This window comes from Crocodylus siamensis, chromosome 3 (genome assembly GCF_052110815.1).
Source record: "Crocodylus siamensis isolate JL-2025a chromosome 3, ASM5211081v1, whole genome shotgun sequence".
Taxonomy (NCBI): domain Eukaryota; kingdom Metazoa; phylum Chordata; order Crocodylia; family Crocodylidae; genus Crocodylus; species Crocodylus siamensis.
Window position 1 is genome coordinate 40,507,323 of NC_143397.1, and position 22,268 is coordinate 40,529,590.

At 41.3% G+C, this 22,268-nt stretch overlaps 1 protein-coding gene across 4 annotated transcripts in view; it reads right to left on the reverse strand.

Moving 5' to 3' along the window:
• Positions 1-1,930: 1,930 nt before the first annotated feature.
• The window catches only part of EDIL3 (EGF like and discoidin domains 3), a 462,394-nt gene continuing 442,056 nt past the window's right edge, over positions 1,931-22,268 (reverse strand). For all 4 annotated transcript variants that reach the window (XM_090038214.1, XM_090038211.1, XM_090038215.1 and 1 more), the window contains one exon: positions 1,931-6,190. In XM_090038214.1, coding sequence (XP_089894340.1) covers positions 6,041-6,190 — 150 coding nt within the window. In that variant the 3' untranslated portion in view covers positions 1,931-6,040. The remainder of the gene's footprint in view (positions 6,191-22,268) is intronic.

Genomic DNA, 22,268 nt, shown 5'->3' on the forward strand with positions numbered 1-22,268 from the left:
CTTTGTTAAGGAGTTAAAAGTGCATTTTAGTGGAGTCTAGATCTCACTGGGTGCAGCTACACATGAAATTAGTATAACACAATAAAGTCTGGCACAGTTTTTGCCGGAGTTTATTGCTCACAGGCATCATGTTTACACATGCTCCTAGGACTGCAGCACATTGAGCCAGGGTGAAAGCCCCCAGCTAGCAAGCGGGTCAGGGGGCCATCCTGCCAGCCTGAAGCTGTTCCCCCACACCCCAAGCTCAACATGCTGTGGAGGAGCTGACTGTGGCACTGCAGCACCCTCATGCCCCAGCCAGCCCCGATCATCTACATGTGTGTTGCGATGGAGTAAATAACTCTAGAGAATAGTACTAGTCTACAGCGGAGTTAATTAGTTTACTCTGCCATAATAGCACTGCACATGTAGATGGTGACACTTTACTGTGGGGCTAATTAGGCAACTCCACAGTAAGCATCTCGTGTAAAAGCCCTTCACTGCTTCCTTATTTGCCTTACTGGATTTTATAGGACTTACCTGATCAAAACACACTATTTATATCTAAATTTCCAAGCATTTGTGTCCTTACCAGCACAGATCACGAAGGCTATGTTTTTCATAATGAAACCAAATGCTGATTTGCATATTAGTCCCCTAAACGTATCAGCAACATGCATGGGAGGATAGACAAGGACAACGCATTATTAGTCTGAAAAGAATTATTCATTACTTTTTATCATTACTTTCATTTAAATCATGGGACCACATCTTGTGAAGAGACAGGAAAAACCTCTCACTTCCTATTTCTCAAGAAGCATGTTATATTTCTTCAAAATTGGAAGTTCTTTTTGGTTACATACAGGTATTGCATATCTACTGGGAAAATCACTGCTCTCTTGATAGAAACCACGAAGTGTATACAAGTCCATCAAGTTTCTCTTGCGGGAAAAATGCCTTATGTTGGAGAAAGATCTTTTTGTGAGGAAGATCCCTTCTGTGGGAGAGTTTCTCCCACAGGAAAAATGTATGGATGCTTCCCCTCTGCTCAGCTTCTCCTGGGGACCAGAAGGAATTGAATTGTAGGGCAATGCTCCCTGTACCTTCCCTAAATCAAGGTCATCCTGCTCTGCAGAAGCCATAGGGAACAATGACAGCTTGGTTCTTCCCAGTTCTGGGAGAAGTCAAGGAGCAGGGAAAGGCTCCTGTGTCTTCCACAGCATGGGGTACCAGATAAGGACTTTGCCTCACCACTCCCCTCCCAGTACAGTCTGGAAGGTGAGGGGAGTAGCTGCTGCTGGTGCTCCCTGCCTCTTCAAACCAGTCTCTGCCCAGTTTGGGGAAGAGGCTGAAAGAGCTTTGCTTTGCTGCCCACTTTGCTACCCACTCACTGCAGAGACTAGGAATGGAGCAGAGGAGGCTGATCTGCAAACCCTGGTCTGGGCAAGGTATAACGAGTCTCTCCTTGCTGCTCCACTTTCCCTGGGGACCCAGAAGAGTGGAGCAGCCACTGTTCCTCCTGCCTTCCTCAGACTGGGATTGCCCTGGTCTGGCAAACAAGCATCATGGCCGGGACATATCTTTTTCAAACCATTTCAACAATGCATGGGTGAGATACTGAAAGACAGAGACTGTCCTAGATACTTGAATTATAGGAAACTAGATACACGTTTATGTTGCAGGTGCCCACCCAAACTCCAACAAGACATGAAATAATTGTTAGTTTCACTTGAACCTTTGCATTTTTATCTGAAATAACAAAAAAAGCCCTTTGAAGCATGTTAAAAGAGTTGCTATCATCAAGAACAAACCTACCCACCCTGAAGATCAAAGATTGCATTCAACAAAATACCGTATCGTATCTACATTTTGCATTCGTTGCCATTTAGACTGAGATAACTTGTATCTTTCTCAAGGTATTTCATTATAACCACTAAAAAAGGTCCTCATTTTTCAAAAGTTTTATTGGTAAGTTTGAAGACTAGACAAGGTCATACTGGTTTTACATCATTCTACATGATTTAAGTATATACAAAAACATTTGAATATTACACAGCTTGAAAGGTTGCAAAGGTCATTGTGTCTGAGATACTTCTGTACTTACTGACACATCAGAAGCCAGCACTGAATATTATATTTCATAGTTGTTGTAATAGCAAAGATACACTCATTAGTATCCTTAGTCTTCAAAACTCACGCTAATTTGTATGCAGTCATTCCGAAAGAGAAAGTCAACCTAAAAATCAGAACCAGTTAATGTGATAAGCCCTTAATAGAATATAGATAAATCTAAGCCTTGTGCCTTTGTTTTATTTCTTAGGCTATAAAAGTAGCACATTTTAGAGCTATAGAAAGGTGAAGTCTGCCTACAAATATTTAACTGGTTCAGGGTGAAATTTAATTAGGAGAACATTGTCACTCCATTTCAATGTCATTGTTACAATTAATACAAAAGTTAAAGATTATTTCAGAATGTTTTCCCAACCTTTCTTAAAAGGGACATATTCTATACTTTCTGTGTGTGTGGATTCCTGTTGCTTTTAACAGATGGACTTGTTTAGAATATGCCTAAGGACAATGAGTTTAATGCTTACAAAGGGGTAAAAAAAAAAAAAAAAAAAAAAAGAGGAACAATGATGGTGATGGGTCAAATCAAGCTCTTAGCTGCTATCTTAAATCTGAAGTAATTCCATGGAATTCAATGGATTTATTTTAGATTTATATGGCTGCCACTTGGAGCAGAATTTGGCACTACAGTTACACAATTCAGTTTAAAGAAAGTGATCTGGCAACTAAACACTGAATGATGTCACTAGAAAAAATCCCCAGTGAATCTTTTGAAAATGTAAAGGCATCATATAGTATCACAGGGCATTATAACAATATGGCATTTGGAACTTTCTCTTCAGGCTCTGAAGAATGAACTGATGAAGACTGACAAAAATGAACAGATAGAAATATTTAACTTTGTAAAATATAGATGAGAAAATTATGATAGCCCATTGCATAATTATGCTATTTTTTACATGCAAATGAACATGAAAAATTATCAGTATGCCAGGACTCAGAATTTTAAAAAGTATTAAATTAAAGTACCAGTAAACAGAAACAATTACTCATGAACATATAAACTAAATTAGAAAAACAACATTAAAGCAAATTGCTGACCTAGAGGGCCTAGTTTTCTGAAGCGGCCTCTGATTTTGTGGGCACAGGCAGGTTGTGGTGGTGTCTGCGTGCTTTTTATTTAATACCTGCAGTGAAATGCAGGGGATTTTTTTTTTCACAGAATAGAAAGCTAGATTTAGACCCTTTTACATATCACCTACAGGAAAAATCCAAACTTTACTACTCAACTTTCTTTCTATGAAGAGCCTAAGGTGCAAAACATGGGTAGTGTGTAATTTAAGGAATACATCAGTCCCCCTTTACTCCAGTAGTTTTTGCTCTTTAAAAATGCCATTATGATTGACTTTCTCTTTAAAATTGTTCACTACGATTGAAGACCACTTCATATATACATTGTTAAGGAATGCTGTTAACACAGTTACAGACAAGACATTAACAGTCTAGTGGCTTTTGTTATGCAGCACAAATAAAAAAAAAAAGAAAAACAAAATAACTTAGCAGTGTTGCACAGGACCTCAACATTTCTTACACATACTTTCTTTTACCTTTATAGACTCTTAATTAGAAGTCTTTGAAAATCCATGTCTAAGCCTTATAAAATAAATACTTGTATAAATATAGCTTAAGGGTTAAATAATTTTATAGTGGCAGGGGTTTTTGTTGTTTTGTTCTTCTTTACTAGTTCAAGTAATTTGAGATGAACCCTAGAGAAGACCTCTAGTAATCAATAACAAACTGTTTTGAAAATTTTCAGGTCTTTTAAAGCAAAATGGATATTTTCTCTATGTGGAAAATGTGAGATCATACACATTTTGAAATTCAAACATTTTAAAAAATAAGCTTTTGCTTTGTATATTAGAGGCAACTTATTTATCTGGGAAGCAGGGCTCAGGTTCAGAATGCAATGCTTGAGAGTCAGTGAGAATGTAATGGTGACAAACACAGTGGGACATGGTATACTACATATCTATATCAGCATGTTATGAAATTAAACTACGACTAATAATCTGATATTTCCGATAAAATTACTTTAAATAAATAGAAGTCCCTACCTTTTATCCCCAGAATTTGAGAAGAAAGCAGTAAAACAACAATCTCTCATATAGAACTTTTTGTTTGTGAAACTCAAAATACTTTAAAAAAGTGGATACCATTATTCCCCATTTTACAAATAGAGAAACTGAGGCACTGAGGTAAAGTAACTTGCCCAAGGGCACAAAACAAATAAGCAACAGAGGTGGAAATGGAGGAGGATCTCCCAGTTCCCAGTTTTATGCCCTGTCCACTAAAATTACATTACCTCACTCTGCAAAAGAGATGTGTCATCGAAAAACTGATAATACTAATGTAGAAGCCCTAACTCCCATGTCACAGGACTACTTCCAGCTACATCCTACATCCTAGGGAGAATGTTGCTTCTAACATCCACCCCTCAGTGTTCATGTAGCTCTCTGGTATCAGTGAATCCATGCCCTCCCTGTATGTCTGACACATTCCAGTTCCTCCCAAGCTGAACAGTTTTCCCTCACGTAGTTTCTCTTAATTTTGTTCCTCCACACAGCAGGGATGAAGCTATCAATCACTTGTGCCCTTATATTCCTGCCTCAGAATTGATACTATCTGGTTTGTATGTTGTTAAAACAAGGCAGTGTGTTTGGAGGGGCTAAAAAGGAAGTTATTCTGTTAATAGTCTACAAGTCAAGAAACAGGGCCAAATTCAAGCCTCATATTGCTCAATAGATATGTACCTAAAAAGTTATAATCAAGGCAGGATCTTAAGATGCCTGCATTTGCACACTTTGGCTCCTGTTGAGTTCACCTTCTGTAGGAACTTTATGGCCTGCAACACAGACGGGGCCTACTGGGATGTATGTGTCTGGGGCTGGAGCGTGTAATTTATATGCTTTAGCACCTACTATCTGACCCCACATGCACCTTCCCTCTTAGAGACTATGAAGGCATCAGGCAAAAGTAATCCTGTGGGCAGGTCTGTGAGGACTGTATGTCCATTTCTGGGCAAGGCCGAATATGTGGTCATATCAATGCTGCTTTTGCAGCACAAATATGTGCCTGTATCCACTCAAAAAGAATTTAGGTCAAACTGGATTTACAGTGTGTATGATAAGATTCTGTGACAAATATAGTTGCAAACTAAATTCATACAGTTTGATCTGACACAGTCATTAACTTCATAATATACTGATAGCAGATTTTGTTCCGTATACAAATAGGACACCTCTTTTAGAGAAGACTTTGTTAACAATGAGATTAAATATAGAAAACAGAGGCTATGGCCATCACATGCATAGCAAAGTAAGAACAAAGTAAAACTGGGTGGAAGTGATTCTTATTTGCAAGAACTCTGCAGTTTAAATAAATATAATGAAAGATGATGTGTAATATCACAAGTGCTTTGCACCACAGAGTATCTTCAAAATGCGTGTCAGAAATATTGACAGTGTTTGATAGGCACAAGGGAAACAATATAACGCAGTCATCCCAGAGAAAACTTATTGCTAAAAGCTGCAGTATCATTTTTTACAAGTAAGATGAGTGTGATTTGCAAAGTGTGTGTCAGCCCAATTTTTCTAAAGCTGCAAATGAGCTTTGTCATGCTGATTCTCCTTCCTTGTAAAAAGGATGCTGCTGTTCTTTCCTAACACATTTCAACCAGCGTGAACAACTTAGAAGAAAACTAGAAAGGTAATTCCACAGCAAAAGGGACAATACTGTAACGGATTTAAAGGACAAAATTGGATTGGATCATTTAAAGGGCAGGCTTAGACCTCCTTACAAAAGACAGTTAGCGGCCTACCATAAAGTGAGCACTTGTTCATGAAAAAACCCATTCAACTTCATACAGGTTTTGCACAGTTTCTTCTACGGAGATACTTTTAAGAATATAGAGGTGTGTTTTTAGCGAAGATCCTTTTCAGTTCTCTTCTGTGCAGCCCAACAGCTCTGACCGTAAAGTGATCCTACCATACCATGACCAAGGGAGAATCCTTATGTGCCGTGCATAGATTGGAGGGTCAATCACATTCTTTCTGTGTGTGTCATTGTCAAAATTTCCCTGGAAAACCTGGAAGGTAAGAAATAAAAAATCCCATCAGTGAGGCTCCATACAGGTGATGAGTTCTCCTAAGTTTTTCTTCAGGATCAGAGCTTTGGTCAATGCTTTACCTTTTGACTTGCACCTTCCATAGGTAAAAAATTTGAATATTCCATCACCTCTGACAAGGTTTTACAAGAGCTCATTCAAAATATCTTGACATTTCAACAAATATTTTGCATAAACTTTAAAAAGGCTTTGTAATGAAATATTAGAATTTTTTAAATTTAGTTCTCTTTATCACGGTTAGCTTTGTTTAGTGTTTCAATGGGGAGCAAGCCTATGGGCTACTGCCTTTCTAAGCTAAAACTCCAAAGCTTTGAATTTTTTTGACACAGTACAAAACAAGTTGATCTACTTACTTCATTTCTATAGCATGTTACACTGCCACGAATGAAACTGAATTCAGAAGCAATTTTGCTGTCCCAAATCCTATCTGATTTATCTAATCAATACTGCACTCAGCTTACAAATGGTCTCCTATGGTAAATATATCAACCCCTTAGTGTTGTTGTCCCTGTAGTCTCTCTATAATTTAAACTGCCTTAAGTACATGTGCACATGTACTATGCCTATCTCTGAAATATGTAGGTGCCAGTATATAAGACAAATTTATCATTCATGAAAGGGCATCACGCACAGAGGAGACAAATTTATTGTTCAATGTGCCATATTGATAGTATTGGAGACAGACATCTTATATTCAACAAGAATATACAACAAGAAGAGCAGAAGAAAACATGATCTTGCATTGCGTTGTAAACAGGGCAGAGTAGGTAGTTTATTATATCTTCCAGGAAAACTGTCACTCACCACCAGTTACCAATGGGTATCTGTCCACTAGTAACTGGACTAAAACCATCATTTCATTTCCCAGTAGCCACCAAACCATCAAATACTGCTTTTCTATAAGTAAATACAAATGAAAAGTAAATTGGTGAAGACTGAAAGGAGAAAAAGAACTTCCAATTTTTTGAAAACACACTTTTAGAATTGTTTTACTATGCTGCCGTCAAAAGTGATGACTCCTTCCCTCCTCACTGAGCTACACAGTTATCCATGCTGTAGCTTGCTTGGTTTTCTTTTCCATTTTTTCACCCTTCCCTGCCCAGTGGGCCAACTTTAATTGGACAGATGGAAAATATCACCAGCTACACTATTCTATAGCCCGGTGGTTAAGTCACTGACAAGAGTATTGCTATGGGAGCCTTTCTCGTGGTGACTCCACCCTCCTGTTATAGGCCAACTGCCTGCTTACTTGCCTGCCATGCCTTGATCTTGATTGATTGATTGATTGATTGTAATTAGCGGGAGGCTGCCCACTTGATGTGGACCGGTGCCAAGGGGCGCTGTCTGTGGCTCCTTTTCCTTCCCTACACCACAGCCCAAGCCTCGCAGATGGTACTAATGTGGTATTCAATCTGGGCCCTGCTGTGATTTGCCCCTGTCCTTGCCTTCTCTCAGGGACTTCTCGCTGCCCCCCTTGTTCTGGGGCTGGGGTTAATGCACGCCAAATGCTGTGCCCTCTCTGGCGCCAGGGTCCCCAAGCTACCATGGAGTCCCTATGAGGCCTTCTCCAATTCCTAATAGCCTCACCCGGTCCTCCAGTCAAACAGCAAACACAAAAACACAAAGCCCCTAGGCTATAACATAAAAAGCTAAACCAACCAGCCAAAACAAACATTCAAGCCCTACTGGGAAATACTCCAACCCATAACAGCAATCAGGGGATGCTCATGCAGTCAGGCTTCTCCCCTCTGTCTGCACTGGCTGAGCTCCCCCTCCGCTGGCCGCCAGAGGGGAACTGCCCTCCTGGCCTCACACCTGGGCTTAAGAAGGGCCAAGCCCTGTCCCTTCCTGTGAGCTGGCTCAACCGGTTGCCCTAGCAACCAGCACCTGTGACTCTGGCTGCCCTGTTGACTGCAGGAGTGGGCAATTATTGTGGGTATAAGGCTGCTTACTGAGTTTTGGCAAGCTGTCAAGGGCCACATGGGTAGCTTTGCCCCTTGAGAGATGCCCCACCCCCTGGTCACCATCTTGTGACCAGAAGTCCTGCCCCCTAACACCTGACCTTTGCCACCAGAAGTCCCTCTCCTTGCCCCCAGAAGTACTCCTTTCAGCAAGGGGTTTTGCCATCTCAGAACCAGAAAAATACCAAATTATATTCTAAAAAGTGATCATCTACAACATTCATTAATTTGTTTTCAAAAAATATTTTTGTCCTTATTTACATGCGTTTGTGTGGTGTATATGGAGGTGACTGCACAATAGCTTAAAATGAAGTCTTATTCTTTTATATTGTTGGGGTGGGTATAGGTTTGTGGGGGCTGTGGGTGTGTGGGTGGGTATAGGGGAAGTGTGGCTGGGGTTTGTGTATGGAAGTGCAAGGGCAGGTGTATGGAGGAGTGCATGTGGGAGGGGTGCATAAGTGCACGTGTATGGAGGGGTGTGCATGTGGGACTCACCCTATACACACACACACACACACTGCCCCTGTGTCTGCAGACACACACACACACGCTTTGCCCCATGCCTGCAGACACGAACATACTCTGCCCCTGTGCCTGCCCACATATGCACACACACATACACACCCCTACGAGTGTGGTCCCTTGCTCTGTGGTCTGGGGATGCAGCCGGGAGCCACAGCCACCTGGTGCTGGAGCAGGGCGGGGGCAGGAAAGCAGAGAACTGGCGGGGCTGCTCAAGCCTGCAAGCCTGCTGAGGGCTCCCTCTGGGTCCTACTGCCCCTGGGTCTAGCCAGCTTTGACAAGGAGGTGGGGCAAATAAATATTAATTTACTAAATTTTTTAGGGGCTCCATGGGCCAAATAGAATGGCAGGCTGGATCCAGCTTGTGGGCCATATTTTGCCTGCCCCTGGTCTAGTGGCTGGTCTAGATCTTTCTTTGCATGCAGAGTAGCTTAGGTCTAGGTACTATGGAATTCTCTCAATCCAAAATAGAAGTGCTTAATAACTGCAGGCACCTTGGCAATTTTGTGGCCACTGAACAGGGCCAGTTTAGACTGCTCATTATGACTTGGCTTCAACCATTCCACTTAAGTCCTATTTAGGAGCCTACAAGGTTGAATTTAATCTCATCCTTACAGCCAGATATTCAAGCAAGCGCTTAGGTGTTGGGGGGCTTAGATAGAATTTAGATACTTGCATCTAAAACTGCAGAACTCAAACATTGTCTGCCACAAGTAGGAGGGGAGAAACTCCTCACCATTAATGTCTTTGCAAATCTTTGGTTTCAGCAATGCTCATGCAGTACAAATATTGATATTTGCACACTGACAATATACTATCTCAACTTCCTTTCTGTGTTTGGCATTTGGATTTTCACTCAAAAGCAATAAGTATATTAAAATATTGTTATAAATAAACTAAATTGTATTATTTGGAAGGTAAACTGAATTTACTTAGGAAACAAAAATTACTTTTTTCTGGTGCAAACAAAGAGCTATCTATTTCTAAATTAGATAAAAAGTTGTGTCATTGACTAATCATAGGGAAATAAGACTCGCTGAAATTCTTTCTTTAGTGTCTAGTTCATTAGTAAGCTCATTTGCCTGTAAAGCAAAAACATGTTCCATATCTGAGGTGAAGAATATTTTGAATCTTGAAATTAAATTCATTCCTAAGGGTATTTACTGCTTTACAAGCTAACATTTATGTTTGGAAAGTCTGATACAACTTTACTCACATCCTATTTAAAAGAAACTAATTCATTGTGATGGACCAAGAAAAAGACACTTTAGGGGGAAAAAAAGTAAGAGACTTCCCTAACACTGTTATACAAGTCCATCATAAAATGTAGTGTTTTCACAGAAAATGTGCTATTCCATTAGCACTGCCATGATCTCATGGTAACTTTATTATGGGGCTTCCTACTGAATACAGTGTTTTTGGAGAAACATGGTGGATCTATCTGGTTTATGTCTAGCTATATACCCAAGAGAAAAGAAATGCCAAATAAAGTAAGTACATGCATACACACATTGGTGTGTTGGGATGTTTCCTGTATATCCGGAAATGTCATGGGTAAGGAACAGTTCACTACTGCTGTTAAAATGAACCAGGAAAAGTACAGTACAAGCAACCCCCGCTTGACACTGTTTCACTTAGCGCTATTTCGCTATAGCACTCATTTCACTTTGATACCCAGTTTCACTTAGCACTCACAGGTTTTGCTATAATGCTAACAGGTTTTGGGCAGGGAGCATCAGTGGCGAACAGCCTTGTCGCCATCTTGTTTCGTCAAAAACTTTGTGCTCTCTGCTCTTCTGTGCTCTTTTGTAGTTGTGTCACTATCTTGCTTCATTTTTTGAGTTGCACCATGAGTCAGAAACATGCAACTGACTCTAAGAATGCAAGTGCTGAGAAAAAAACAGTGAAAAAGCGTAACGCTGGAGTTTAAATTGGATGTCCTGAAGCGAATTGAAGTGGAGGAATGCCAGAATGAGGTCTGTATAGAGCACTGAATTTGGCTGGGTCAACTGTTAGGATCATATTGAAGAATAAAGACAAAATAAATGAATGTGGTAGAATTGTAACTCCTTTCAATGCTTTGAAACTCAGTAGGAGTAGGGCTCAAATTATGTTACAAATGGAGAAGCTGTTCAGTGTGTGGATTGAGGATACAACTGAGTGCCGCATGCCCTTGAGTATGATGCTTATTCAGAAGAAGGCTAAGAGTCTGTATGATGATTTACAGAAAAAGTTGCCTGAGGGGTCTGCTTCTAAGCCTTTTTATGCAAGTAAGGTGTGGTTTGAAAGATTTAAGAGATGCAGCAACTTGCATAATGTTTCTATTCAGGGGGAGGCTGCTAGTGCTGACATCCAAGCAGCTTCCAGCTATAGAAATAAGCTTGTGGAAATTATTGAGGAGGGGGGTTATACACCTCCACAAGTCTTCAACACTGATGAGACAGGCTTCTTCTGGAAGAGGATGCCTTCTAGGACCTACATATCCCAGGAGAAGAAGTCGATGCCAGGTTTCAAGGTGTCCAAGGATCGACTTACTTTATTGCTTGGTAGTAATGCTGCAGGGGATTTTAAATTGAAACCACTGTTTGTATACCACTCAGAAAACCCCAGGCTCTCAAGGGGTATATCAAAAGCAGTCTGCCAGTCATTTGGAAGTGTAACAAGAAGACTTGGGTGACAATGTCAGTCTTTCAGAGTTGGTTCAGGGATTATTTTTGTCCTGCAGTTGAGAAATAGTGTGCTGAAAAGAATCTGTCCCACAAGGCACTTCTCATTTTAGACAATGCATCAGGGCATCCTACCACACTTGATGACCTCAGTGATAATTTAAAAGTCATTTTCCTGCTCCCAGATACCACCTCCATTGTACAGCTGATGGACCAGGGTGTCATTGCTGCCTGTAAGGCTTATTACATAAGAAAAACATTTGCCCAGGCAGTCAGGGCTACAGAAAGAGAGGGTGCTCCAACCCTAAAAGAATTTTGGAAGGGCTATAATATCCACAAGGCAATAGATAACATTTCAAGTGCCTGGGATGGAGTTACCTCCAAAACAATGAATGGTGTCTGGTGAAAACTTTGGGCAGACTGTGTCCAGGATTCCCAAGAGGTTGAGGAACCGGTGGTGACAATTCAGGACAATATTGTTGAGTTTGGAAGGAAAATTGGATTTGATTAACTTGAATCTGAGGACATTCAGGAGTTAATCAATTGCAACGAAGGAATTAAGCAATGAGGACCTCATTCAAACAGAGCAGCAGAGAAGCCATGAAGAGGAGGAAGATACGGAAGATGTTCAACCAGCAAGGGTCTTAACTAGCAAACGCATGGCTGAAGCTTTCAAACATCTTCAAGCTTTTCTTTCCTACTTTGATGAGAATGACCCTGACATGCAGCACAGTTCTGCAGTTGCAAGAGGAGTTAACAATGAAGTCAATTGTTACAGGCTGCTTGATGATGAAAAGAAGAAACCCAAAGCACAGCCATCAATGGATTCCTGCTTCAGGAAGTACACAACTCCGACTTCAACCCCTGCAGCCAGCCCTCAAAGAAATCTTCAGCCAACCACTTCAAAATCTCCAGAAACTGACACTAACCCTGACGGCTCTGATTCTGAATGCTGAAGGAAGCCGAAAGAACAAAAAGTAAAAGTGAAAGTGCATCTGTGCATACAGTTCATTACTTTATTTTATAATTTTATACATTATTTCAATGTTCAAAGTGTTAAATAAAGTATTTACCTACACTTAGATGTTGGATAGTGGGGGATTGTAGTGATTTTATAGTACGAGTGGGGAGCTTCGGGAATGACTTATCTCTATTTACATTCATTCTTATGGGAAAATTGGTTTTGCTTAAAACTGTTTCGTTTAGCACTCAGTTTTTCCGGAACCAATTAAAAACACTAAGCGGGGGTTCCCTCTCTTATACTTTGGGGGCATATTTAGATCAGCTGAGGGCTGCGTGAAGGAGTAGTGCAGAGAATCACTGGTCGTCTTGTCTATACTTTCCACCTCCCCAGAATGGATGCAATGTAGCCTCCTCAGCGCGGCACCAAGTGAATGCCAGCAAGCTCATCTCTAGGTAGAGCCTACTGGTAAATGCCCAATGCTACACCAAGGCAACTATACAGAGGTTGTCATTCTTCTTTCATGGGACAGAACGTCCAGAGTAGGCATGCTGCGCATCATTGCTTGTACAGTCCTCAGACAGTACAGTCATACCCTGAGAGAGACACTTATTTTATTATTAGAACATTCTATACAGATGAAGATAATAAACTGGGAAACATGGCATAATCTTACACACAGAGATTTCTAAAACATAAAATATGTCCTTTATCAGTAACTGTTGTATTCAATTATGTTGTCTTGCTTTTAGCACTTCCTGGGATTTTCAGTACAGTTAAGAATGCTTTTTATGGCACAATCAATAATCCTGAATGTCAAGTGTGATGATTCATATTTTTAAATGGAAAGAACTCTACCTTTTGTGATAAAAATGTATAATTTAGAAGAAATGTTGGATAAAAAAATTAATTGGAAAAATCTGAACTATTTCTAAATAATTTATTGCGACTAATCTATGTTTTACTCCCAAATTTACAGGGAGCAATCTGCTTTTATGGTGTGTCAGCTGTATACAGCTATTGAACGGACAGTCCTATTATGTGAGAATGCTTGTGGGAAGGTATAAGTAAATGCGCAATCACAACTGCCCTATATTAATTTTAACTTCTTACAGAAGACCTTCCTTGATTACATGTTGTACACAAACCTAACCTAGATTACAGTGCTGGTCTGGCTGTAGAAATGTTTTGTACCACTACACTTATGATGCTAGAGCAGAAAAAAAGTTGAAAAATTACTATCACTTCTGAAAAAAAATGTTGTTGTTCACATATTGCCTATTGCTCTTCAAATATTTCTGCACAAAACAAACAGCTTATGTGAACCCTTCGCTGGACAAAGCTAACCTTTCTTACACTGGTCTAGCTCATTTAAAAAGAATAGTTAAACCTTGCCTCCAGATTGAGTTGACTTCAATGTGGATTAGAACTCAGCTGATTGGTACTTAAAATGGCACCTACCAGAAATCAGCAGGAAGCATACACTTCCTTCCTTCAAATCTTTTCTAATTAAAATCATGCCACATGGAAGGATAATGCTGGATATCCAGGTTCTGTTCTGTCTTAAGAATCTAATTTACTTACTACAATTCACTGAGGAAGACTTCCTTATTTCGGAAAAGGACTGATGCAGCATTTATAAATTTGAAAGCTGTTTGTTCCACCTTCTTAAATAATGGTTTTAATGAAGAAGACTTAGAAATGACCAATATTAAATCAGGATCAATGAAAGGTATCTTATGCCTTTTACTAAATTAATTCTATTAGTTACAGATATCTGATGCAACTTGGATGTACTGATTCCAGTAGACTCTTTTTAGCATCAGACAACAGGTCATTCTATTTTATGTATATGCGCTCCTACAGCACAGACTTAGATTTTGGAGCAGTTCATCATGGAGATGAAATACATTTGTCCAGGTCAGGGGAAGAATTGCCTTTTCTTTCTGCATGTGCATATAAATGAGGTAGGCAAGAGAATGCCTTCAGATACTGTATTACTCATCTTTGCTGTTAAGAATACATTACCAAAGGACAAATAATGGATTCTACAATGACTACCTTTTCTTTCTTTTTTTAATTTTCCATTTCAGTTGTTTGTGGTTTTAATGTATAGCTGAATGCAAATGTATACATATCCTAAAATTCAATAGTATTTCAGGACTTGCATGCATGGAAATATGCCAGATGGCTGAAATGTGTACAACTTCCAGTTTTGTGTCATTCACTGTTCTAAGTGGATATTAGTTTCAAAACTGTCAAAATGGAAAAGGTAAATCATGGGGTATTTCAAGGCAAATAATGGCATATTGATGTTACTTAAATGAGAAGTTATTCCATTGTGTGTAGCTGGTAAATGGTTTAAGATGAGAGGTTCAAGAAAAAGATCTTTGAATATAGGGGCATTGCACAGGCTAATTTCCCTTTGGTAATTTCTTCTGAGAATCACATGTGGAGAACATATTGGGCACAGACAGAAGTACAGTTCCCCGCTGTAACTGAGAACGCTTTGCAGGAGACATTCTGAGTTACAATGATCCCCTGGACCAAAAAGAAGTTCACTATTGGTTCCAGGGGGAAGGGAAATCTAGCTGCTGGCTGCAAGCTTGCTGCTGGCTTCTCCTAGCAGTGGGCCCTCCTCCCTGCCAGCCTACACTGTCTTCAGAATGGGAAGGGGGAAAGGGAGCAGAGGGAACTCATTCTATGGGGTTCCTCAGCTGGTGCTGGAGGGTAGGTTGGGTGAACTGGAGCCCTCCCACCTCAGGGGGGCTCCAATACCCCACCCTCAAGTGAGGGCAGAAATGCCCCCCCCCAGTGGAACTCTATTTGCTCTCTTTCCCCACTCCCAGAGGCTGGGAGGCAGGCAGACAGAAGTTACAGAAGATGCTGTGTTTCAAAACATCTTCATCTGAACCCTCAAGCAATGAAAGTTCAGATTTTTCACCCGACTGGCTATTTTTAAGCTGCACTTGTGTTTAGTCACAGTTATAGGCTGCTTTCTGCGGCCAGATCAGGAAAAAATTATCACTTCTGTCTGCACCCATTGTGACTTTCAGTGAAGCATGGTAAAAATTTGTGATTTCTCAGGAGACTGGACCCAATTTGTATGATGAAGAGACATCCTAAAACATATATAGGGACAAATATTCAGCCTAGCTCTGCTGAAGTCAGTGGAGGTTTGCTGAGTTGCATCAGCTGGTGCAACAGCCACTAGGGGTGCAGACAGGTGTTAGGTCCAGCTCATGGCATTTTACATAAAGCACCATGTGTTAGAGCACACTCTATGACCCAACAGATGTTCACCTATTGGGCCGGGGTGGGTAGAAGCTGTGAATGGGGCCCCTGCACCTTGCGCCACCTCCACCCCATTCCCCTGTTGGGCTGGGAGGGGCCAAAATTGGAGCGAGCCTGCACTGGTCCAAGCCAGCAGATGGGGGCACTCCAGCAGCTTCCTAGGAGGTTGCAGAAACTACCTTCTCTCCAGCCCTGCCTTCCCACTCAAGCGCTGGGCTATCAGTGAGGCATGGGGAGAGGGGAGAGGAAGGAGCTCCCAGTTTCTTAATCACCAGAGCTGGTGGGGCAGAGAATGGAGCCTCTGCATCTTGCTGCCCCCCCAGCTGTGATATTGGTGGGATTTAGTTTGGGCTACTAACATGAGGAAGTTCCATTTTCCCCACTTCCCTTTCAGTTCTGGCCATTCAGCAGCCAGGGGTAGCCAGCACGGAGCTCCTGGCTGCTGAATGGCCAGAGCTGGAGGAGAGGGTGGGGAATGCAGCCCCCTTGCCTCATGCACCACCCCCAGAAAACCCATCTGGGGTATAGGAGGTAGCCAGGTTGGGCCTGTGAGGTGAGGGGACCCCATTCCACCAACCTCCACCTCCCTGCAGCTCTGGCCATTCAGGAGCCAGGAGCTCCACGCTGGCTGCTCCCAGCTGCTGCATGGCCAGAGCTGAGAGGGAAGGGGCAAGGAATGGAGCCCCCTCAGCAGCCTGACCCAGTCCCCATCAATACTCCAGCTGGGGTGGGGGGGATGTGAGGTGAGGTGGCCCCATTCCCCAACCATTTCCCCCCAGCTCTGGCCATTTAGCAGCTGGGTGCTCCCTATCCATAGTTTCATAATTTCATAGTTGGTAGGGTCAGAAGGGACCTGAGCAGATCATCAAGTCTGACCCCCTGCCATAGCAGGAAATCCTTCCTCCTGACAGCCCAGTGGTGGAGCTGGGTACCAGCCCTGCCCTGCCTCCTGTGCAAAAAACTAACTCGGGAAGGAACACAAGTTCCCGAAGGCACTCTGCTTTTGAGCAGTTTAATGTAATACCTGATTTAACCAGGGCTAATTTTTTGTGTGATCAGCCATTTTAAAAGCACTCTGCAGCTATGTAGGTATGTAATAACACAGATGAAGAGTGCTTTCAGGAGCCGGGTTACTTGAAAAATGTCACTTCTGCCTGCACTCTAGGTTACAGAGATCAACCATAACATTCCAAATTGCACTTGGAGGCAAGCTCAGAGATCAGTAGTGTCTTGATTTGGTGCAACTTATTGTATATGGCCAGTAGAACAAGCTTTAATGTCTGTATAGTTTTGAAGGTTACCCTCTATGGTTTCCATGTAAGTACTTAAAGCAATCCCATCTGGTGATAAAGGAATGTGTAATCATAGCAAGACATAGTCATAATTGTCCTTTCAAACATTGATGAAGGTAGGCACTACTGACCTTCAGTCCACCTTACGTTATCAAAATCCATGAATACTCCTCAACTGACAACAGATGGACAGCTCCTATCACATTGTGAGATATAAAACCCATGCTATGTGGCTCTAACTACCAAACAGCACTGCTTTTGTCTTACTGAAATGTGATTCAGATATATTCCTCTCAATCAAATTTGTATCAAGGCTAATTGTGATGAAAACGCAACAAAATTTCCAGGCTAGATACAGCATGGTGTGTCACTCACATAACGATAAAGCATCAAAGTTCAAAATCCTATACCACCTCTTTCAGTGAATTTATAAGCTGTCAGAAGAAAATAAATTCATTTTTTTAAACTTTGGTTTATATTTTCTGTTTTTAATTAATGATGGAAAACTTGTTGGGGAATTATGAAAAACTAAAAAAAGGTGGTGGTGGGGGGAATTCTGTGATAGTTTCACAGGTTGTATTGTACTGTACTTCAACAAATCAAGTACTAACTGTGACAATGTGATAAAATGTGTCCACAGTCTGTATTTCATGCATGAAAGGAATGCAATACATCTATCATTATAAATAGGACACCATAGTATCTATGATTTTTACAGGAAACAAAGCAAAAAGATTATATAAAATGGGGTGATGGTTTAGTAGAATAGCATTTCATTTTTCTTACTATTAATCTCCTGCAAACAGTTGTCAAGGCAGTTAACTAGAGGTGCAAATTACATCATATATATATATATGCACACACACACAGACATACACACACACATACATCAATGACATGATTTTACTCATAGATCAAGTGCTTGTTTAAATATTATAATTTCTGCTTGTAATTAAATGCCCCTACAAGTGTTGACCATGGTTGAGGATACAAAATTCTGGGTGGCCTAAGTTCTTTTAAAAGTACAGCCCACTACATGTTAGCTAGAAAAATACAGCCTCTAGACTGCCATTTGATACTGCAGTTGCTTTAGAATTATCCACAGCATAGGGTGCAATTTAAGAAAAATCACATTTGAAAAGTAATTTAAAAAAAATGATTAAATTTGGCACACACAGGTTTGGCATAGGACGTATAGTGAGCTACTGACCTCTAGTTGAGAGAAACAAGATAGCTGTTCTACTCTAGTCATTTTTCTAAAATATATTTTCTTCCCTTATGCTGGTAGCCTAAGTAATTTCTGACTTCTGCAAGGAAAAAGGAAAAGCATTCATGTATTCTAAGGATATAATTCTAACCACTTACTATGAACCTGAAAAGCATCATTTTTAAAGATACGTTTCCCCCCAGTACTTTTTAGTTTGCAGTCAGAGATGAGCTCAGTAGAAATGAACTCAGGTGTATAGCAGTTAAAATTGCAGAAACCAAATAGAAGCATTAGGAGCTACTACTCCTGTTTTCATATCTTTTCAATTTAAGATTTTGGTCTTCTGAAAATGGAAGCTTAAATGCCATATTACTTTCTCCTTGAAGCATCCAGTTATGTCCAAAGGTATAAATTCAGTATCTGCAGAACGTAAGTCTGAAAAGCTGATTTTTTCTCTTTTGCAAAATAGCTCTTTGAATAGTGAAGAATCAGAGGTGAATACTTCTAGCAATGCTTTGGGATCACTGAAAAGGCAGAGTTATTCTGCAAGCTGTTGAACATGTAAGGAAATACTCTTGCAACACTGGGCAATTGGAGTTCACCTCAATTTCTTGTACACTGAGTGTATATGCCGATGAATAGATTTTAGAACTCATCTATAAAATGATAATCATCCATAGACATTCTTATCCTATCTGTTCTTCCCATTTATTCTTTCTATCCTCATCCATCTACTTTTAAGCACCTTGAAGATAATATGGTGAAAATAACAGACAATATGGATTTGTCAAGAACAGTTTATGTTAAACTAGCTAAATTTCCTATCAAAGTTAACAGGATTTGTGGAGTATAGCCCTATATATGATATATCTGGAGTTTATTAAGACTTTTGATGCTGTTTTATACAACTCGCTCAAGTAAACTACAGAAATCTGGTTTAGAGTTAACTCTAGAAAGTGAATATACACTGGAAAACTGCTTAAAAAGTAGTTAACAAGGGCTCACTCTCAAACTACAAATATAATTCAAAAGTGAGATCTGCCTGAGGTACAGTACTATTCAATATTTTAGTAATGACCTGGATGATGCAGGAGAGTGCCTGCTCATTAAATCGTCAGATGATACTAAAGTGGAGGGAGTTGCAAGCAATTTGGATCAGAATTCAAAATGATTTTGAAAGGTTAGAGAAATGGACTGAATGGCTTCCTGGACCAAAATCTGCACTTCCATGCAAGGGACATCCTGGGACGTGTTGGCCTTCACCTCTCCATAAAAGGTAACAGTCTCTTTTCTTACAGGTTGGTTGACCTCCTACATCGGGCTTTGAACTAAATATGATGGGGGGAATCTAGAACCTACAAACTGTGAGACATGCAGAAGTACACCCAAGTAAGTACCAAGGGGCCCTTTGGGCATCAGAATGGGGGTGGGGGAGCATTGAAGACACCATTTGGAGGGCTCAAGTGCTTCTATACTAATGCTAGGAGCATGGAGAACAAGCAGGAAGAACTCGCACTTCTGCTTGCAGATAATAACTTCGATTTAGTGGGGCTAAGAGAAATCCAGTGGGACCCTACCCATGACTGGGAAGTACACATTTAGGGCTACAGGTTGCACAGAAGGGACAAAGTAGGGAGGAAAGGGGGTGGGGTTGCTCTCTATGTAAAGGAGCACTATACATCTACCCTAATCAAAATGGGATCAGAGGAGGAGAAAGTTGAGGCATTGTAGGTTAGGATACATGGAGGTAATGGGGAAAGGGACTTTGTGGTGGGGGTCTGCTACAGACCACTGCACCAAGAAGAAAAGCTAGACTTGGAATTCGTGAGGCAGCTCTCAGAGGCTGTACAGTCTAGGGACATGATTGTCATGGGGGACCTAAATTATCCTGACAACTGCTGGGAGGACGAGTCAGCCAAATCCAACCATTCACGTAGGTTCTTAACCTGCATGCAGGACCTTCACCTAATGCAGGTGGTATACAGTCCCACTAGGGGGAGTGCCCTACTGGATTTGGTGTTGCATGGGGAAGCTACCAAGAAGGGGTATACCTACTTGGCCAGCACTTGCAAGGAGGCAGTTAGAAAGGCCAAAGCAACTACAGAGCTGAGGCTGGCAACACAAATTACAGACAACAAAAAGCATTTTTTTTAGGTATGTAGGGAGTAAAAGGAAGGTGCAGGGCAGCATAGGACCCCTACTGAACAAGGAGGAGCAATTACTGACAGAGAGAGGGGGAACAAGGCTAAGCTATTCAATGAGTTTTTTGCCTCTGTGTTCCTGAACAGGGCTCAAGATAAGTCTCCTAATGGGTTCTTTGGAGGGACACGAGCCTACCAACTGTTGACACTGACTTGGTGCAGAGTCACTTGGATGGCCTGGATGTGTTCAAGTCAGCAGGCCTGGATGAGCTGCATCCAAGGGTACTAAAGGAATTGGCTGGTATCATAGCAGAACCACTGGCACGGCTGTTTGAGTGCTTGTGGCACGTGGGTCAGGTCCCAGAGGACCGGAAAAGGGCCAATGTAGTCCCTATTTTCAAGAAGGCGAGGAAGGAGGATCCGAGTAATTATAGGCCAGTCAGTTTCACCTACATCCTTGGAAAGATCTTTGAAAAAATTATGAAGGATTATATTTGTGGGAGCCCAGTGGGAAAAATAATGCATCAGGGAAACCAGCATGGATTTATAGCAGGCAGAACTTGCTTGACCAATCTGGTTTCATTTTATGACAGGGTCACAAGATGCTTAGACACAGGAGTAGAGGTGGATGTCATTTTCTTGGACTTTAGCAAGGCCTTTGATATGGTATCTCATCCCATTCTCATAAATAAATTAAGAGGCTGTGACATAGATGTTTACATGGTTCAGTGGGTGGCAAATTGGCTTAGCGGTCGCACCCAGAGTGGTAGTAGACGGTTCGGTATTGACCTAGAAGGATGTGAGTAATGGAGTGGAGTCCCACAGGGTTTGGTTCTCGGATCTGTACTTTTCAATATCTTCATCAGTGACTTGGATGTGGGTGTGAAGTGTACTCTGTCCAAGTTTGTGGATGATACTAAATTGTGGGGTGAAGTGCACGCTCTGGAGGGTAGGGAACAATTGCAGGCAGACCTGGATAGGTTAGAAAAGTGGGTAGTACACAATAGGATGCAGTACAACAAGGACAAGTGCAGAGTGCTGCACCTACAGCGCAAAAATATCCAGCATGCCTACTGGCTGGGAAGTGACCCTCTCAGCAGCACGGCAGTGGAAAGGGATCTCGGAGTCATAGTGGACTCCAAGATGAACATGAGTCGTCAGTGTGACGAAATCATCAGCAAAGCTATCCACACTTTATCATGCATCAGCAGATGCATGACCAATAGATCCAAGGAGGTGATACTTCCCCACTATGTGGCATTGGTTAGACCACAGCTGGAGTACTGCATCCAGTTTTGGGCACTGTACTTCAAGAAGGATGTTGATAGACTCAAGAGGGTCCAGAGGAGGGCAACTCATATGGTTAGGGGCTTATAGGACAAGCTCTATGACTGTAAACTTCTTTATGGTAAGGGTGGCCAAAATTTGGAATGGGATTCCAAGGGAGGTGGTGCTCTCCCCTACTTTGGGGGTCTTAAAGAGAAGGCTGGAAAAGCATCTGGCACTCTTTCCTGTGTAGGCAGCGGGTCGGACTCGATGATCTGTTGAGGTCCCTTCTGACTCTAGCATTTATGAATCTATGAAGCACAGGATGAAATTCAGTATGGACAAATGCACTCTATCACACCTACCTAGGAAAAATCAAGTGCACAAATACAGCATGTGGACAAACTGGACACAAGTCGACAATACTGTGAAAAAAACCAGATGCCATACATTCATACTGCAATGCATTAATAGAAGGATTGTATGTAAGGCACATCAGATAATCCTTCCACTCTGCTCAGCTCTGGTATGGCCTCAAGTAGAGTGCTTTGTCCAACCAGAGAGAGAAACTTTGTCCAGAGAACAGCAACCAAAATGATGAGAAGTCAGAGGTCTACAGAATATGACTTGTGAAAAAAGACTAAAAGGACCAGACTTTTTGCTTGGGCTAGAGAAGACTGAGTGGAGACATGATACTAGTCTTCAAAAATTTAAATAGTTCTCACAAAG